This window comes from Amorphotheca resinae (genome assembly GCF_003019875.1).
Source record: "Amorphotheca resinae ATCC 22711 unplaced genomic scaffold M430scaffold_8, whole genome shotgun sequence".
NCBI classification, from domain to species: domain Eukaryota; kingdom Fungi; phylum Ascomycota; class Leotiomycetes; order Helotiales; family Amorphothecaceae; genus Amorphotheca; species Amorphotheca resinae.
In genome coordinates this window covers 1,585,424-1,598,680 of record NW_020194478.1, presented here as the reverse complement: position 1 = coordinate 1,598,680, position 13,257 = coordinate 1,585,424, and the positions used below count along the sequence as shown (strand labels likewise).

At 47.8% G+C, this 13,257-nt stretch overlaps 5 protein-coding genes across 5 annotated transcripts; 2 read left to right on the top strand and 3 right to left on the bottom strand.

Moving 5' to 3' along the window:
* M430DRAFT_104945 (hypothetical protein) lies at positions 1-496 on the bottom strand (the record flags this gene model as incomplete). The annotated part of the gene is made up of 2 exons (XM_024860970.1): positions 1-112; positions 189-496. Coding segments are annotated over 2 exons (420 nt in total), but the record flags the coding sequence as incomplete, so codon positions are not given.
* Positions 497-953: 457 nt separating this feature from the next.
* Positions 954-2,084, bottom strand: M430DRAFT_124187 (hypothetical protein). The gene is made up of 4 exons (XM_024861903.1): positions 1,800-2,084; positions 1,493-1,724; positions 1,276-1,403; positions 954-1,226 (listed from the first exon to the last, which is right to left on the bottom strand). Exons 1-3 carry the CDS (start codon positions 2,008-2,010, stop codon positions 1,319-1,321), a joined length of 528 nt encoding a protein of 175 aa, XP_024719900.1. The 5' UTR covers positions 2,011-2,084; the 3' UTR covers positions 954-1,226; positions 1,276-1,318.
* Positions 2,085-3,664: 1,580 nt separating this feature from the next.
* On the bottom strand, positions 3,665-8,596 carry M430DRAFT_20598 (hypothetical protein; the record flags this gene model as incomplete). Its single annotated transcript, XM_024864331.1, has 4 exons — positions 3,665-4,344; positions 4,394-5,015; positions 5,067-8,315; positions 8,363-8,596. 4 exons carry the CDS (start codon positions 8,594-8,596, stop codon positions 3,665-3,667), a joined length of 4,785 nt encoding a protein of 1,594 aa, XP_024719899.1.
* A 355-nt stretch (positions 8,597-8,951) lies between these two features.
* Positions 8,952-9,690, top strand: M430DRAFT_142897 (hypothetical protein; the record flags this gene model as incomplete). The annotated part of the gene is made up of 3 exons (XM_024862788.1): positions 8,952-9,129; positions 9,294-9,532; positions 9,622-9,690. 3 exons carry the CDS (start codon positions 8,952-8,954, stop codon positions 9,688-9,690), a joined length of 486 nt encoding a protein of 161 aa, XP_024719898.1.
* Positions 9,691-12,015: 2,325 nt separating this feature from the next.
* Positions 12,016-13,103, top strand: M430DRAFT_20596 (hypothetical protein; the record flags this gene model as incomplete). Its single annotated transcript, XM_024864330.1, has 2 exons — positions 12,016-12,037; positions 12,139-13,103. 2 exons carry the CDS (start codon positions 12,016-12,018, stop codon positions 13,101-13,103), a joined length of 987 nt encoding a protein of 328 aa, XP_024719897.1.
* Between the last annotated feature and the right edge of the window lie 154 nt (positions 13,104-13,257).

The following is a 13,257-nucleotide window of genomic DNA, read 5'->3' as shown; positions in this document are numbered from 1 at the left end:
TCAACATGCAGTTACAGATTCTTCAGGTGTCAGAGGACGAGTGAAATGTGGCACGTGGCTCGCGAACTTGTCTCGCATTCCTTGAGACTCAGTCGGATCAACTTCGCAGTACCTTGTCAGCCAGCCTCACAGCCCTATATCACACCCTCTTCAGATGAAAATCAACAACAGAAGGATCACATTCTCACCGGCTAGGTTCAATTTCAGTTATTACATATCCTGGGCTGATCGAGAGAAATAAAATTCCTTCCTCCCTAAGCGCAGAGCTATACTTCGCCATGACGACGTTTGCAGATGCCTTACTGGCTGAATATGGACCGGCCATTGGGATCTCTGCTTGATTAATAAATTCCAGATCCGACATAGCGGACGAATGATTGATGGCCTTCTTGATCGAGCCTTGTCTGATCAGAGGCAGGAAACCCTGAACACCGTGGACAAGCCCGAGGACAATTATCCTGAAGCATTCGAGGAAATCATCCTCTAGAACTTGTGGTGTGGCATCGCTGGTAAGGAAGGTTTAGCTGCATGAAACCAAACTTTTTCTCAGATGGAACACAGAAATCCAATGGAGATTTCGATCTGCTAGCCACTGATCAGGCCCACATTGTTGATCAGCATGTCAAGACCGCCACCGGTAATCTTTGAAACTGCCCTCAGCAGCAGTCTTCACGCATCATAAGTCTATGTCAAACTAATGGAACCAGACCACAACCATTATGGAGGAGGCTAGCTGATACACCTTCAAGGAGGCTGAATCTCCAAGGTCGGCGTCCAGAAGACGAACGTTGGCAATGCGAGCGTTGTTTTGGTCTCTTTAGGGGCTGCTTGTTAATCTATCTATATGGCACGACGACATCGTAATCGTTGGTGAGCTCTTGTACCAGTGCCTTGGCTAATTGTATACGAGATCGTTACAGAACTATTGTTCTAAAGGCGAAAGCTCTCAAATTCTCATACTGATTAGAGTCTCAACACTCCTACAAGCCTTTCTCCTCCGCCCCTTACATCGTCATAGATGTACGTATGTATAGTCTACCAACAAGACTGTGAAACCGTAACCTGATCGCAAAGGAGCCAAAACAGGATCCCCACTATACTGCTCAGAATGCTCACTCTCAGCTCGGGTTGAAGTGGCAGCTGCTCACGCCCAGAGGCTAAAACGGAACCAGCGAAGGAGGAATTGGAGTTCAACTTATTTGGTGTTGAATCGGATATCTTAATTACTAGTAGATATGTTAGTCTCTGATATCACTCTCTAGGTAACGTACATACCGGTATATAAAACCCACCGTGCCCTACAGAGAGATAGTGGGACTTAATTATCAAGCCCGGGACATTCCTCACTTTGAGTACTGGTAATGTTATCATACGGCTGGGGATCCGTCCAAATAAGATTAAAACTAAATAATGAATTGGACATCAGCACTCGTGTATCTTTCCCATTAGACACACCTGCTAGTTTATGACGCAAACGAAGAGAGAAACTTACGAATCATCTGGATACGTAGGGGCATTTTTATCACCCAACGCCTCCACGATCTTAGTCAACTGGCCATGTTCCCAACAGATGAGGACATTCTGCGTAGGGTTGCCTTTATCGTACGTCTTCACCAACTTCGCGACGCAGTCCTGGTCGTCACGATCGCAGGACGTGTCGACCGTAAGGCCCAAGTCCGTAGCCAGTGGCTGGACCGTCAACAGCGGGCGGTCACGATGTCCATCTTAAAAAAAGAATCAATCCGTTAGCCCTTTTCCTGGAATGATTTGTTTTCTAGATAGGAAAAGGGGAGCCAAACCAGATTTCGGCTTCTCGGCGATAATGTAGCCGATGTTGTATTGGGATGAGTTCCCGAACACATTGCGGAGACACTGTGCGCGTTCTACGCCCTGCGCGGAGAGACCAGTTGATCCATTGGCAGGCTTTTCTCCGTGGCGGATCAGATATACGGTCTGGGCTGATGCGGTGGCGAGTAAGACCGGAAGAAGAAAATAGTGTGTGAGTTGCATTTTCCTTGTTGTTGCTATAGCCTATATACCGAGTAGACCTAGCAATGAAGATAGCATGAGAAAGTGTTCCGTCTCTTCATGGTAAAAGAGAAATTGTGTCTTCTTAAGTTCTTGTACACTCGTTGATAGCGGCCCATGGTCGAAACCATAGAGGATCTGCCTGCAGGAGATCTGCCCTTTAGCCTAGATTGATCGCCGTCCCGCAAATGCAAGCCATACTCCGCAGAGGATCCTGGAGTATTACTGGTCCCTAGCCGTGAGATCAAAGCAAATCATAGGCCTTAAAGGAAGCTGGGTGTCTGTTACCTTCCCGTGCCGTCTTTGCTCCGTACTCCGTAGACGAGGATTCCGGGGATTTCTGGTCAGGGGTTGGTATCTTGTCATTTATGGAACACCCGTAGAACCATCTGAGTTGATAGTCATCTGCCTATCACGTATCCGTATAGCATCATACCAAAAACTCATACCAAAAAATTCATAATCTGGTATAGAGTAGTTGAACAGAGAGTTTGCAAGTTCAGTAATAGACTGAAAGCATTCCCGATTCAGGGGTATGTATTTTGTTTAAGCGAACACCAGACTACTGATGGATGATGAGTAAGTAATCCACGTGAAGTCAACAGTTACTACTATTCGTCTGAAATACCTTTGTCATACTCCGTATTCTGATAATTCTGACTCCATATGCGTAGTGGCCGGCCTAGAAGCACATCTGATGATCTGATACGCAACCCCGCGAGCGCTTGTATAATCATCGCCAATTTAACCTTATCAGGAAGGTTATAAGCTTCGTATTCCGTAGGATTCTTCTCGTCCTACTCCGTGTATACCTTAGGTAGGTAATCATCTTTTTGGCTCAGAGGAAAGCGAATAAAAGCTTGACAAACTGGCACATGGTGTTGTCTTTGGCAAGTGCCACGATCCTGAAGTTTTGGACCAACTGATACGCTTCTATTCAAGATCAGTTTCTAAAATCCGCATTTCTGTCTTGCATCTTTCCCCTCTTTTCTTTTCTTTCTGTCTTCTCCCTGTTCTTCGCAATGATTCCCGATTCGATGACTAGTTGCGAGTTTTCTTGAAGTGCGAGCAGATGGAAGAGACTGCTAACGTGACAAATATTATATATAGAGTATTCGGGTTTGCCTTAACATGAATTCGGCTGCTTCGATGTCGATTAGATGTTGTCTTAAGAAAGCCGGCCAAAGACATTGTTATGACATCTATCAGCATTGACCTCCCACATTTCTACATGCTGATGTTGACGTAAATAGTAACAGTTCGCAATACATAGCTTGTATCCGAGTCTCTCTAACCCGACACTACACTGCGGTGATCATCCGGATTGACCATACGGATCGTCTAGTAAACTTCCGGGCCGGAGTTTTTGGGGTCTTTTGGGTTGGGTTCGGGTATATTTCGTCTGTTCTCGTAGTCACTGAGAAAAAGAAAGGCAAAGAGGTAGAGAGTTGTTTGAAAAGTGGATATCCATATTGATATTGAAAAACTCCTCAGGTGTCGCTAACATAACAGCGCACCTTTCCCAAACACCCTATCTCAATCATAAACGCCGTCCCAAACCCACATGTATATAACTTTCCGAAGGGCCAAAAAGGTATCATAACCAGAAACGTAAAAGTCGTAACATGTCCAGGCATTACTTTCTCCCTCTCGCCAACAATCTCTCCCCCAGCTCAGCGACAGCTGCACCCCAGGTTGCTTTGGTCGATTGACCTTTCTCTTCTACGTAGTCACCGCACCTGTTGAGAAGGAACTCTCTCATCTTGGGCTCGTTAAAGCGCTCTCCGTATATCACAGTTGCACTTGGCGAAATTTCCACTTTGATGCCATCATCACTGCTATGACAAGTCAAGTGAAAGGAGATCTCAACTTTTGTGGCCAAGGGACCTATCAGAAGCATCGACTTTACGAGCATCGAGTTGTCTGAAGTTTTCGTGGTCTCGGTAGGGCAGCTAACGTTCAGAAGTCGGATACTGTCGGCGACGGCATTGGCTTTGTTCCAAGCTGCACTGACCGCTTGGAGAAGGTCTCTGATCCGCGTCTTCTCTTGAGGTAACCCGCGAATGTGATCTCGGATATTTTGCAGGAAGAAATCCATTTGCGGTGTTAATGGTATGGGACACGATGCTCTGTTCGCTGCGATGTACCAAAGATCAATCCGTGAATTTGCTGGCTGTGCTGTATTGGAAGCGTTCGGCAAAAATGATGATGCATCAAAGACAAGCTCGATCTCTTTGCGATATGTCATGGAGGTTATAGTACCAGAGACTCCGGTAATAGTCCAGCCGTGCTCCCTCTCTATCGCATCTACTTTTCCTGCTTCGGGGTTAGATTGTGATCCATTCGGGGGAGAAGTTGATCATACCTTTAAGCAGACTGATTTCACTTGAACTCCAGCCTCGGCACTCTTCCCTAGTCTTCTCCGCCTGCCGGATGTCTTCTAAGAAAGCCTGCTTTCGTTCTGTGCCTGCCACAATCTCCGCCTCCTTGTCCTGAAGTTGCTTCTGCAATTCGGTAATCAATTGTCTTTTGGCCTCAATATCGGCGTCAACCGTAATCAGCTGCTGACGAGCCTGGCTAAGTTCTTCCTGATCGCAGTTGGCCAGCTCTTCGGCAGCAGATTGCAAGTCAGCCTCTTCACGTTCCAGTTGCTCGGCTTGACGAATAATGTGAGGAACGACAGAATCGAGAAGAGCTAATTGTTGATCTAGCGTCTCTTCATCCTTGAGCATGCCATCTGCAGTTTTCAACAGGCCATCTTTCAAGGTCGCAAGAAGAGTCATCCGCCATTCATACCACATGCCTTTGCTGAGCAGTCTTGCATGCGTCTTGACATTTTTCAATTGATTGTCCATGACGACCTTGACATCAGGCGAGGCAGAAATATATTCGCGGAATAACGGAGGATTTTCTTCGAAAGTCTCCGTCTCGATTTCGCGGACAGTCTTTCGACCTTCAGATATATAGTTCTTGAGCTCATGGCATGCCTAGATCACTTTAATATTTCTTCTGACGATAGAAAATATGCCTGGACTTACGTGTTGGAATAATTCAAGCATTGGGATGGTGGCAGCTCCAGCAGCGACACAATCCTCTAGAGATACGTCGGACTCTTCCTGCTTGCTATGTCTTGAACTAGGCGCCTTCGGTGCTATGGTATGCCTTCGTTTCGTTGTAGTCAGTTCCATGAAGCGGATGCTCGTCATGTTTAAAAAGTCCTGCAACTGAATGCGGTCGTCCTCAATACTTTCCTCGCTAACTGCTGGGTCTTCAATGGGCCCCTTCTCTACGAAAGGAACTGGCTCTAGGTCGACGGCGTTGGCATCTGCATCTTTGAATTGGCTGCTGCGAGGCGTCGTAGACTTCGCCTTGGCAGGCGAAGATGTTGTGGTTGGCGTTACAGATGCGTTGTTGGAGGTCTCGAGACTTTTGCGAGTAGCCCGTGTTAGTCGTCCAGTGGTATCGTCTTTCGATGGCGGCCCTTGCAGTTTGACATTTTTGACAGGACTTGCCTGGTGTCCCTTGAGACGTTTCATTCCACCATTATCCTCATCCTCGTCTTCCTCATCAAGCTCAACGGGCCGCTTACCCAGTATTCCTTTGGCAGTACCGATATGCAAGCTCTTGCGACCCTTGAGTGACTTCTTAGGCGTCATGCTTTGGATCATCTCTTTCAGATTGATAGTTGCATCCTTCTCTGCTTCCCTTGGATCTGCTTCGCGCTCCATGATAGTTCGTCCATTCTCCTTATCTTCTTCGATCTTTCTCTCCATGTCAATTTCCTCTTCCATTGCACGAGGATCATCAAAGCGTACGCCGCGGCCATTGTTGTCAAATTGGCTTGGAACAAAGGCGACTGCCTGTTCTCCTATTGATCCACGTCTGTCCAGAAGCGCAGCAACTCGAGGAGACCCAAGTCCGGCACGATCAATACCTATGCCGGAAGAAAGCCTTCGTTGAGGAGTCAAGACAAAGCTAGGAGTCGGTACGCCGCTATTCTTATCCACCTGGAATAATTTGTTACGAATCGCCGTATTAGGGGTCGCCTTATTAGGGGTCGTCTTGTTAGGGGTCGCCTTGTTAGGGGTCGCCTTGTTAGGAGTCGCCTTGTTAGGTGCCTTGTTGGGAGATGCCTTGTTGGGAGTCACTTTATTAGGGGTCGCCTTCGTAGGCGATTGTTTGCTCTTAATCGCAGATGACTGAGGAGTTGAAGAGGCAGCCATGATCTCGTCCTTGAAAAGTCGCTTTGGAGAGGATGTACGCATAACAACATTGCTAGACGGTGGCGTTTTGCCCGGTATTGTTGGTTGCGTAGGCTGGGGAGTGAGTTGTTTGGATGGAGTTGCAGGCTTCTTAACAGGAGTTCCACTGCTGGGCCTTGATTTGGGCGTTGTCGAATTTCGCGCTTCGACGCTTCTTCGTAGGCCTTTGCCCCGGAAAGCCGCGAGACTTGGACTGCCGGTCTCAGATGCGATAGTGTGCACAGGAGCTGACACCTTTGGGGGGGAGTTGGCAGCAACTTCTGCTTGGAACGGAGAGCTCCCAAGATCTGTCTCTAATTCCATGACCTTCTTCGCTCGTGCCCGGTTTCCGGTACTTGGCTGGGGATTAAGAATGCCACCAACGGCTGTCGTCATTTCCATTCCAACAGTGGCATCGATATCACCAATGGTGGTATCAGTCATTGAGGGCATGATTCCTCCAATGGCAGCCGTCATATCCATGGTAACATCTCCAGCAGTGGATTCCAAGCTCTCTCGATTCCTCTTGCTTTGTCTCTGGTTTGGGGCCATAGAAGATCTCCGACTTCTGGTCGAAGGGTTTCCCTGCGGAAGGACTCCACCAACGACCGAAGTGAATTCCATAGTCATTTCTTCGTCATCGTTTGAGATACTCTCGTCCGGGGTTGGCTGGATACCACCAACAGCCATTGTGAAATCCATGGTCTCATCTTCCAGAGACGACGCCTCGCCTGATGATCTCCTCCGTGTACTCTGACGACGAGTGGAAGACATTGACTTTCTCCTTGAATCCGCAGCCTTAGGGACCTCATTAGAAATTATACCTCCGAAAGCTCGAGTGACGTCCATGGACATTTCATCCTCATCAGCCTGTTGGCCAGGAAGTATACCACCAACTGCACGGGTCATCTCCATAGTCATTTCCATTGTCGCTTCCTCCGCTTCAGATGGTTCCTTGTCTCGCGATGGAGCAGCAGAATTGAAAGCTGGCAAAAAGGGGTTGACATTCTCTTGGTCTTGTTGGGATTCCAAATTTTGCACGGGAGTCTTTTTTGTAAACGGTGCAAATGAGGCTAGAACCTCATCATCTGGCTCAGAGTCTCCATGCTCATCGAATGCAGTTCCTTGGGTGCCCGCTTGTCGTGCTGCCAATCTCAAGGCCGCCTCCAGTCGACCACTTGAGTCAGTCGAAGCGGACTTCACTGATGCCATCGACATATCAGTAGTTTCGCCTCCGTCAATGCTCATCATTGTGCCATCGTCATCTTCCGAGCCGCTGATGGAGCCATCGTCATCTTCTTCGTCCACGACCTCATCAGCATCACCAGCAGAGCTGCCACTCAGGGGACTAGACGAGAACACTTCATCGTCAGGGTTATTGAAGTTCATGGGCGGAATGCCGGAACTTCTGCGCCGCTTCTTCTGGTGTTGGTCGCGCTGATGTGCAGGGCCGACAGCGGTTGTGTCCTCCTCGGTTTGCTCAGGCGGGGTAGAAGGTGGCTCTGAAGGATCAGAACTTGCGAGGCCCGGGGTTTGGTGGTGCGGCGACGCGACAGTATCGCCTGATATGGATGAAGCTCGACGGGTTGAATTGGTAGCATTTGATGAGGTGGTAGAATCTTGGTATTCAACGACAACATCCCAAGTATGCAGAGTGGCTTCAGGTGCAAATGAAACGCGTCGATTTGCTAAAGATTTACGCCTAGCATCTCTTCGTGAATTGATTTCTTTCTCCAATTCTTGCCTCTCCCTTTCTTCGCGTTCGCGCGCCGCAGCTTGCTGTTCCTCCTCCGTTCGTAGAGTAATCCGTGTCTCATTAGCAGCCGCACGATCTTCAATTTGAAATGGGTTTGGAAGACTGTCAGCGCCTGTGACAGTAGGCCCATCAATGTTGAAATCTATCAACAACTCTTCCTGCGGGGTGGGCGGGGTCGATTTCTTTGGGCTTCCGTTCCTTTTTGAGATATGCGCCGGGATCTCTCGCAGTGGTGGGATTGTAGGTTTGAGGATCGATTTCGGAGGAGGGTGGGGGACTGTAGCCAACGACTGAAAGCACATTAGTGGTATTCCTCTGATCGTCATTGAGAGCATACTTTGCGCCGGTTCCCAGTTGTATCCTTGAGCGCATCTAACCCACCAGGGCCGATACTTTTACTTCGCGACTTCTTTGCGGGTTTTTCAATCGGTGCAGCCTTTTTTCCTGCCGCCAAAGCTCCAAAATCTGTAGTCATATTCTCCTGATCCATGGCCGACGAAGGTATGTGAGCCAGTGATTTCCGAGATTTCGTTCGCGACGCAGGCAGCGTTACTTCTTCTCGTGCAGACATAATGGATCGAGACAGAGCGGGAAGCTCAAGATCTCTGGTTGGCGATTTGACACTCAATTGACCATGAGTTGTCGCAGACTGTGGACATGGAAAGCTTCACTCGTTGCTATGCACAAGTCACGTAAACAAACATCGCGTCTCGATGATTAATGCATTAGGTAATTATGTATGACGCTAGCCGCAGTCACTCTAGCCTCTCAGCCCCACCAAGCCCAATGCTCGCTCCAGCCTCCAAGTCACGGGACGCACACAAAGTCTAAGCGAGCCCTCTGAAAAATTGAGCCCTCGCTTTTCTTCTAAACCATCAGCTCAGCACCGCCGACGACTTGCGACTTCGACAAACACAACCGCAACCATGGCCACCGAACTTACCGTCCAATCTGAGCGCGCTTTCCAAAAGCAGCCTCACATCTTCCTCAACTCCAAGGTCAAGACCAAGACTGCCAGACCTGGCAAGGGAGGACGAAGATGGTACAAGGACGTCGGATTGGGATTCAGAACACCAAAGACCGCGATTGAGGGAACCTACATTGGTATGTGGATCTGCCGCATTGAGAATTGGGACTGCAGCCGGCATATGGCTTTTCGTGCTCGGTGGAAGATGGGATGAAGGCACCGCCATCTCAGTTGGAGGGCGTTGAGGCAATGTGGGCGCAAGGCATAGAGAAATTGTTTACTAACTTCGCCATCCTCACAGACAAGAAGTGCCCCTTCACTGGTCTCGTTTCCATCCGTGGCCGTATCTTGACCGGAACTGTTGTTTCCACCAAGATGCACCGAACCCTCATCATCCGCCGAGAATACCTCCACTTCATCCCAAAATACTCCAGATATGAGAAGAGACACAAGAACCTTGCTGCGCACGTCTCGCCAGCTTTCCGTGTGGAGGAGGGTGACCAAGTTACCGTTGGACAATGCAGACCCCTGAGCAAGACCGTACGTCCTCCAGTCGCGCCTCGAATACCCGAAGGAGACCCAATATCTGCTAGTGATAATATAAAGGCAACTGCTAACAATCCACCCAGGTCCGATTCAATGTTCTCCGCGTCCTCCCCCGAACTGGCAAGGCTGTTAAGCAGTTCAACAAGTTCTGATCGGTTTTTTCTGGGATTCATTGACATGGCTGCATGGGGTTTTGTCGGTTGCAGATCAGAATGGAGGGTTTGTGATCATATGGAATTCGACGAAAGCTGGCATGGGAAAAGTGCATTAGCTACAGAGACTATTTGAATGCATGAACCATCCTATGACTCCGGGATCTCGATTGGTGATTGGTGATCTGGAATATCAGATTTGAAGGCTGGCCTAACAGGTCTAGGTCACTACTAATTCTTGAGTGTCCAGAGATTTCAGTGATTTCTTTCCGGGTACCTGGTTCAGCTAGCAATCTGGAGCAAGGTGTTCTCCCATTACAACAAAGCCATCGAAACCCCCCTAAGCAAGGTCCGATGGAGGCTCGAGTAATACCAGGAAGCTCAAGAACTCCAGTCTTCCAATAACAGCTTCTTGCCCTTCTGGTCCAGCACAGTAACTTCTCGAATCAGCCATTACCAGACCCTAACGAGGTTCTCTGAAATGCTTTATTTATCCTTTGTTGTCTGCAGAAAGAAATTTCTCTAGAGGGCTAGTCAAAGTTCGACATTACAGGAGAGCCCTGAAATCTTCTCCATAATGGCCAGCTAGAATTCGTGGTGATCGGGGGTAGGATATGTATGAAATCTCTTCATGATCCACAACTCATACTGTAGTATCTGTCGATTTAATGCAAAGTTTCTCTAGTTCAATGACATATCTTCTACAAGTAGCGAGAAGACGACTTACGACAAACTGTCACGCACCTATACAGGGCAGAATGGACGCTACCGAAAGAATATATTTTGCACACACAAGTTCCCTACTTCTCTTCTAGTCAGAATTTATACCTTCATTCCGAACAAACCACCTGTGTAGTCATTTTCCATCGCCACCGTCCAATTGCGTGGTTGGATCAGAGGAGGACAAGCTTCCTTGGCAATATCACTTCAACGCATCACTAGGCTCGAACTGTACCGCAAAGATTCTAATGTTGGGTCATTGAGAAGGCCTCACCAGTTTGCTATGAGCAAATTACTCTAGATGGGAGACAGGCTCCTGGTCATCTAAAAACACGACTGCCATTCTCATTGCATGGAAATGACCAGCATATCCACTGTTATCAAATATTCAGTCACTGATAACAGGTCAACAGGTAAATTAATCGAAATATAACACAAGGGATTGTGTTCTGACAAAGGAAGTTGGAGCGTTTCTGGTGAGCTAGTGGAGTCCGATTAAACTGTTGATTTTGAGTTGCAAATGGAATTAGTCTTCGAGTATCTCCTTGCCAGGCATGACTGGCTTACATGGCAACAGATGTGCGGACTTACTTCCACATACATCGCTAGCATATAGTTTGACAAGTAATGATTTTGAGAAGTTCTCTCTTGGTTCTGTGTGCGAGCCGCCGATGTGCAAATAATTGTATTTAAAAATACTTCATCCGCACCATTGTGCTCCTCCTAACTACTCCTTCTACTATGATACATAGGTATCTTCTCACATTACCTATGACTTCGTCACAGCCGGTAGTACAGCACAGATTATTCCCAGACATTACTCTCGTTGCAAATAACTCACCTATTGTCCATCACTACTAGTTCTCCCCATGTTACTCCTGTGGATCATCTAATATTGAGTTCTATTTTTTTAGCATTTCTCTGCGCAATATCTAAAATCAGTAGTAAGGTAAATGGAAGAGCCAAAAGGAAAAAGAGCAAAGAGAAGAGCAGCCAGGGGTAAGGAGAGAGAAAAAAAGAAGGGGGGGGGGGTCCCAATTGACCAGAAACGAAAGCTGGTAGGGACATCTTGATACTTGACAGTACTACCCATAAATTCCAAGAATATATCTTACGCTTGCATAAAGCAAGACAACCCACTTTGCAGAAGTCCTGTATTCCAATGGAGTGACAAGGTAGACTTGTGAGATTTTGCTTGGAGGCTGGAGCAAGTCATACCTGCAAAACATGAAACGAGTATTTATTTCGTACTTCATATAAAAGCCATTCAATATCCAATATGAATAAATTCTCCCAAAGCCGCTGTGAAATAAGAAGATAATGTATGCTCTGAAAGTCATATGATGATTTAACCCCTTTTCACTTCTCGGTCACATGACATACGCGAGCTGGGAACGCGTTGAAACCCAACCGCGTCAAACCACTCTCAATTTCTCTTTACAACTCGCTACTTCAACATTCAGCATCGACCCTTAAGAGTACTGCAAATCTCGAATTGCAGGGCCCTGCAACTTCGAATGCTAGCTGTCCCATTCGAGTACCTCTTGTTATTTCCAATCATCCATCCATTCCCCGAGTAACTGGGCATAGACACTAGCAACCGCAATGGGCATCTCCCCAGAGCTTGGTTCGTGTTTCTCCTTCCTTTCAATATTATACAGATAAGGATCTCCAACATTCAAAAGCATCATCTCAGCCCCTGAATTTCACAACTTACCTAATACCCAGGACTGCTTTCCCTCCTGCCGCGCGAACTGCGGGATCGAGTCTACACCTTCGTGTTAGACTTTAAAATACCCGTTGTCGATGGAAGACCCGTAATCGATCGTTCCGAGAAAGCAATAAAAGAGGCATCTCTCCCAAGAGCCTCTCTCCTGCGTGCCTCTCGCCGTATCCATGACGAGGCCAGAATCATCCTATACCGGGTCAACGAATTCTTGCTCTTCCTCGGCTTCGACTACAACAACCCTGCCAACCACAGCATCATGTCGCGGCCCGGCTTTAGGGTCATGTTTGCGCGCCACGATCCCACGAAAATGGGCACAAACCAAAGTTACTATGAAGTGTGCAAAGTACAACGTTGCTATGAGCTACCAAGGAATATGGTCAAGTATATGCAGAGAGTTACTCTCAACATGGGTTGTTCTCTTGGGGGGATTGCAGAAGACGACATTGTGCCTTTTAAAAAGCAGACTCTTTTGGGACCCCAGCGGCCTACATTTCGAACGTTGCTGATGGCGCTGGAGGATGTATGCACGTTGTTAAGAGGATGCACCAATCTCCGTTTCTTAAAGATTTGTATCAGGAGTGTTGAGTCGACGCCTGGGTCGATGCAACAACTTATCGAACCGCTTAAAGCGATGAGGGGCATTCAGGAGTCATCCCTGTCAGCTTGCGGATTTCTAGACGACAGGTGGGTAGATTGGAGTATGAAGCCTAGTTATTGCCGCTACCTGCAGCGGGTTATGGCCTTGCCCGAAGGCACGGAAGCGCCGAAATACGTGGGCGACGAAGAAGAACCGGTTCGGCATGAGAACGACATCTTCGACATGAATGCTATGCCGCCGGATCTGTACGATTACGATTGGGATCCGCCGGATCTGTACGATCTGGACACGTTTGATTCACGTGATGATGCGGCTGCCGAGCGACAGATTATGCGGGATGAATATGGGGTTGATGAATGGTCTTGATACAATCATCTGTGACGTGGATTCAGGTTTTGTGATACCTTTCTTGCTTCGGCTTAACTGAGCATCAAAGATACCCTATCTACCTACCTGTCTTGTAGCCTAACCGCCTAGTTATCATGTATTATATTCCTGTGGGGGATAGAGGGAGAGCTTG

What these genes read in the sequence shown, in the direction of transcription:
- M430DRAFT_124187 (XM_024861903.1), bottom strand. Translation starts at nt 2,010, where the DNA reads ATGCAACTCACACACTATTTTCTTCTTCCGGTCTTACTCGCCACCGCA. An exon ending in CGCCGAGAAGCCGAAATCTG is followed by an intron (nt 1,725 to 1,799) that starts GTTTGGCTCCCC and finishes TCTTTTTTTAAG; the next exon opens with ATGGACATCGTGACCGCCCG. An exon ending in CCTACGTATCCAGATGATTC is followed by an intron (nt 1,404 to 1,492) that starts GTAAGTTTCTCT and finishes TTCATTATTTAG; the next exon opens with TTTTAATCTTATTTGGACGG.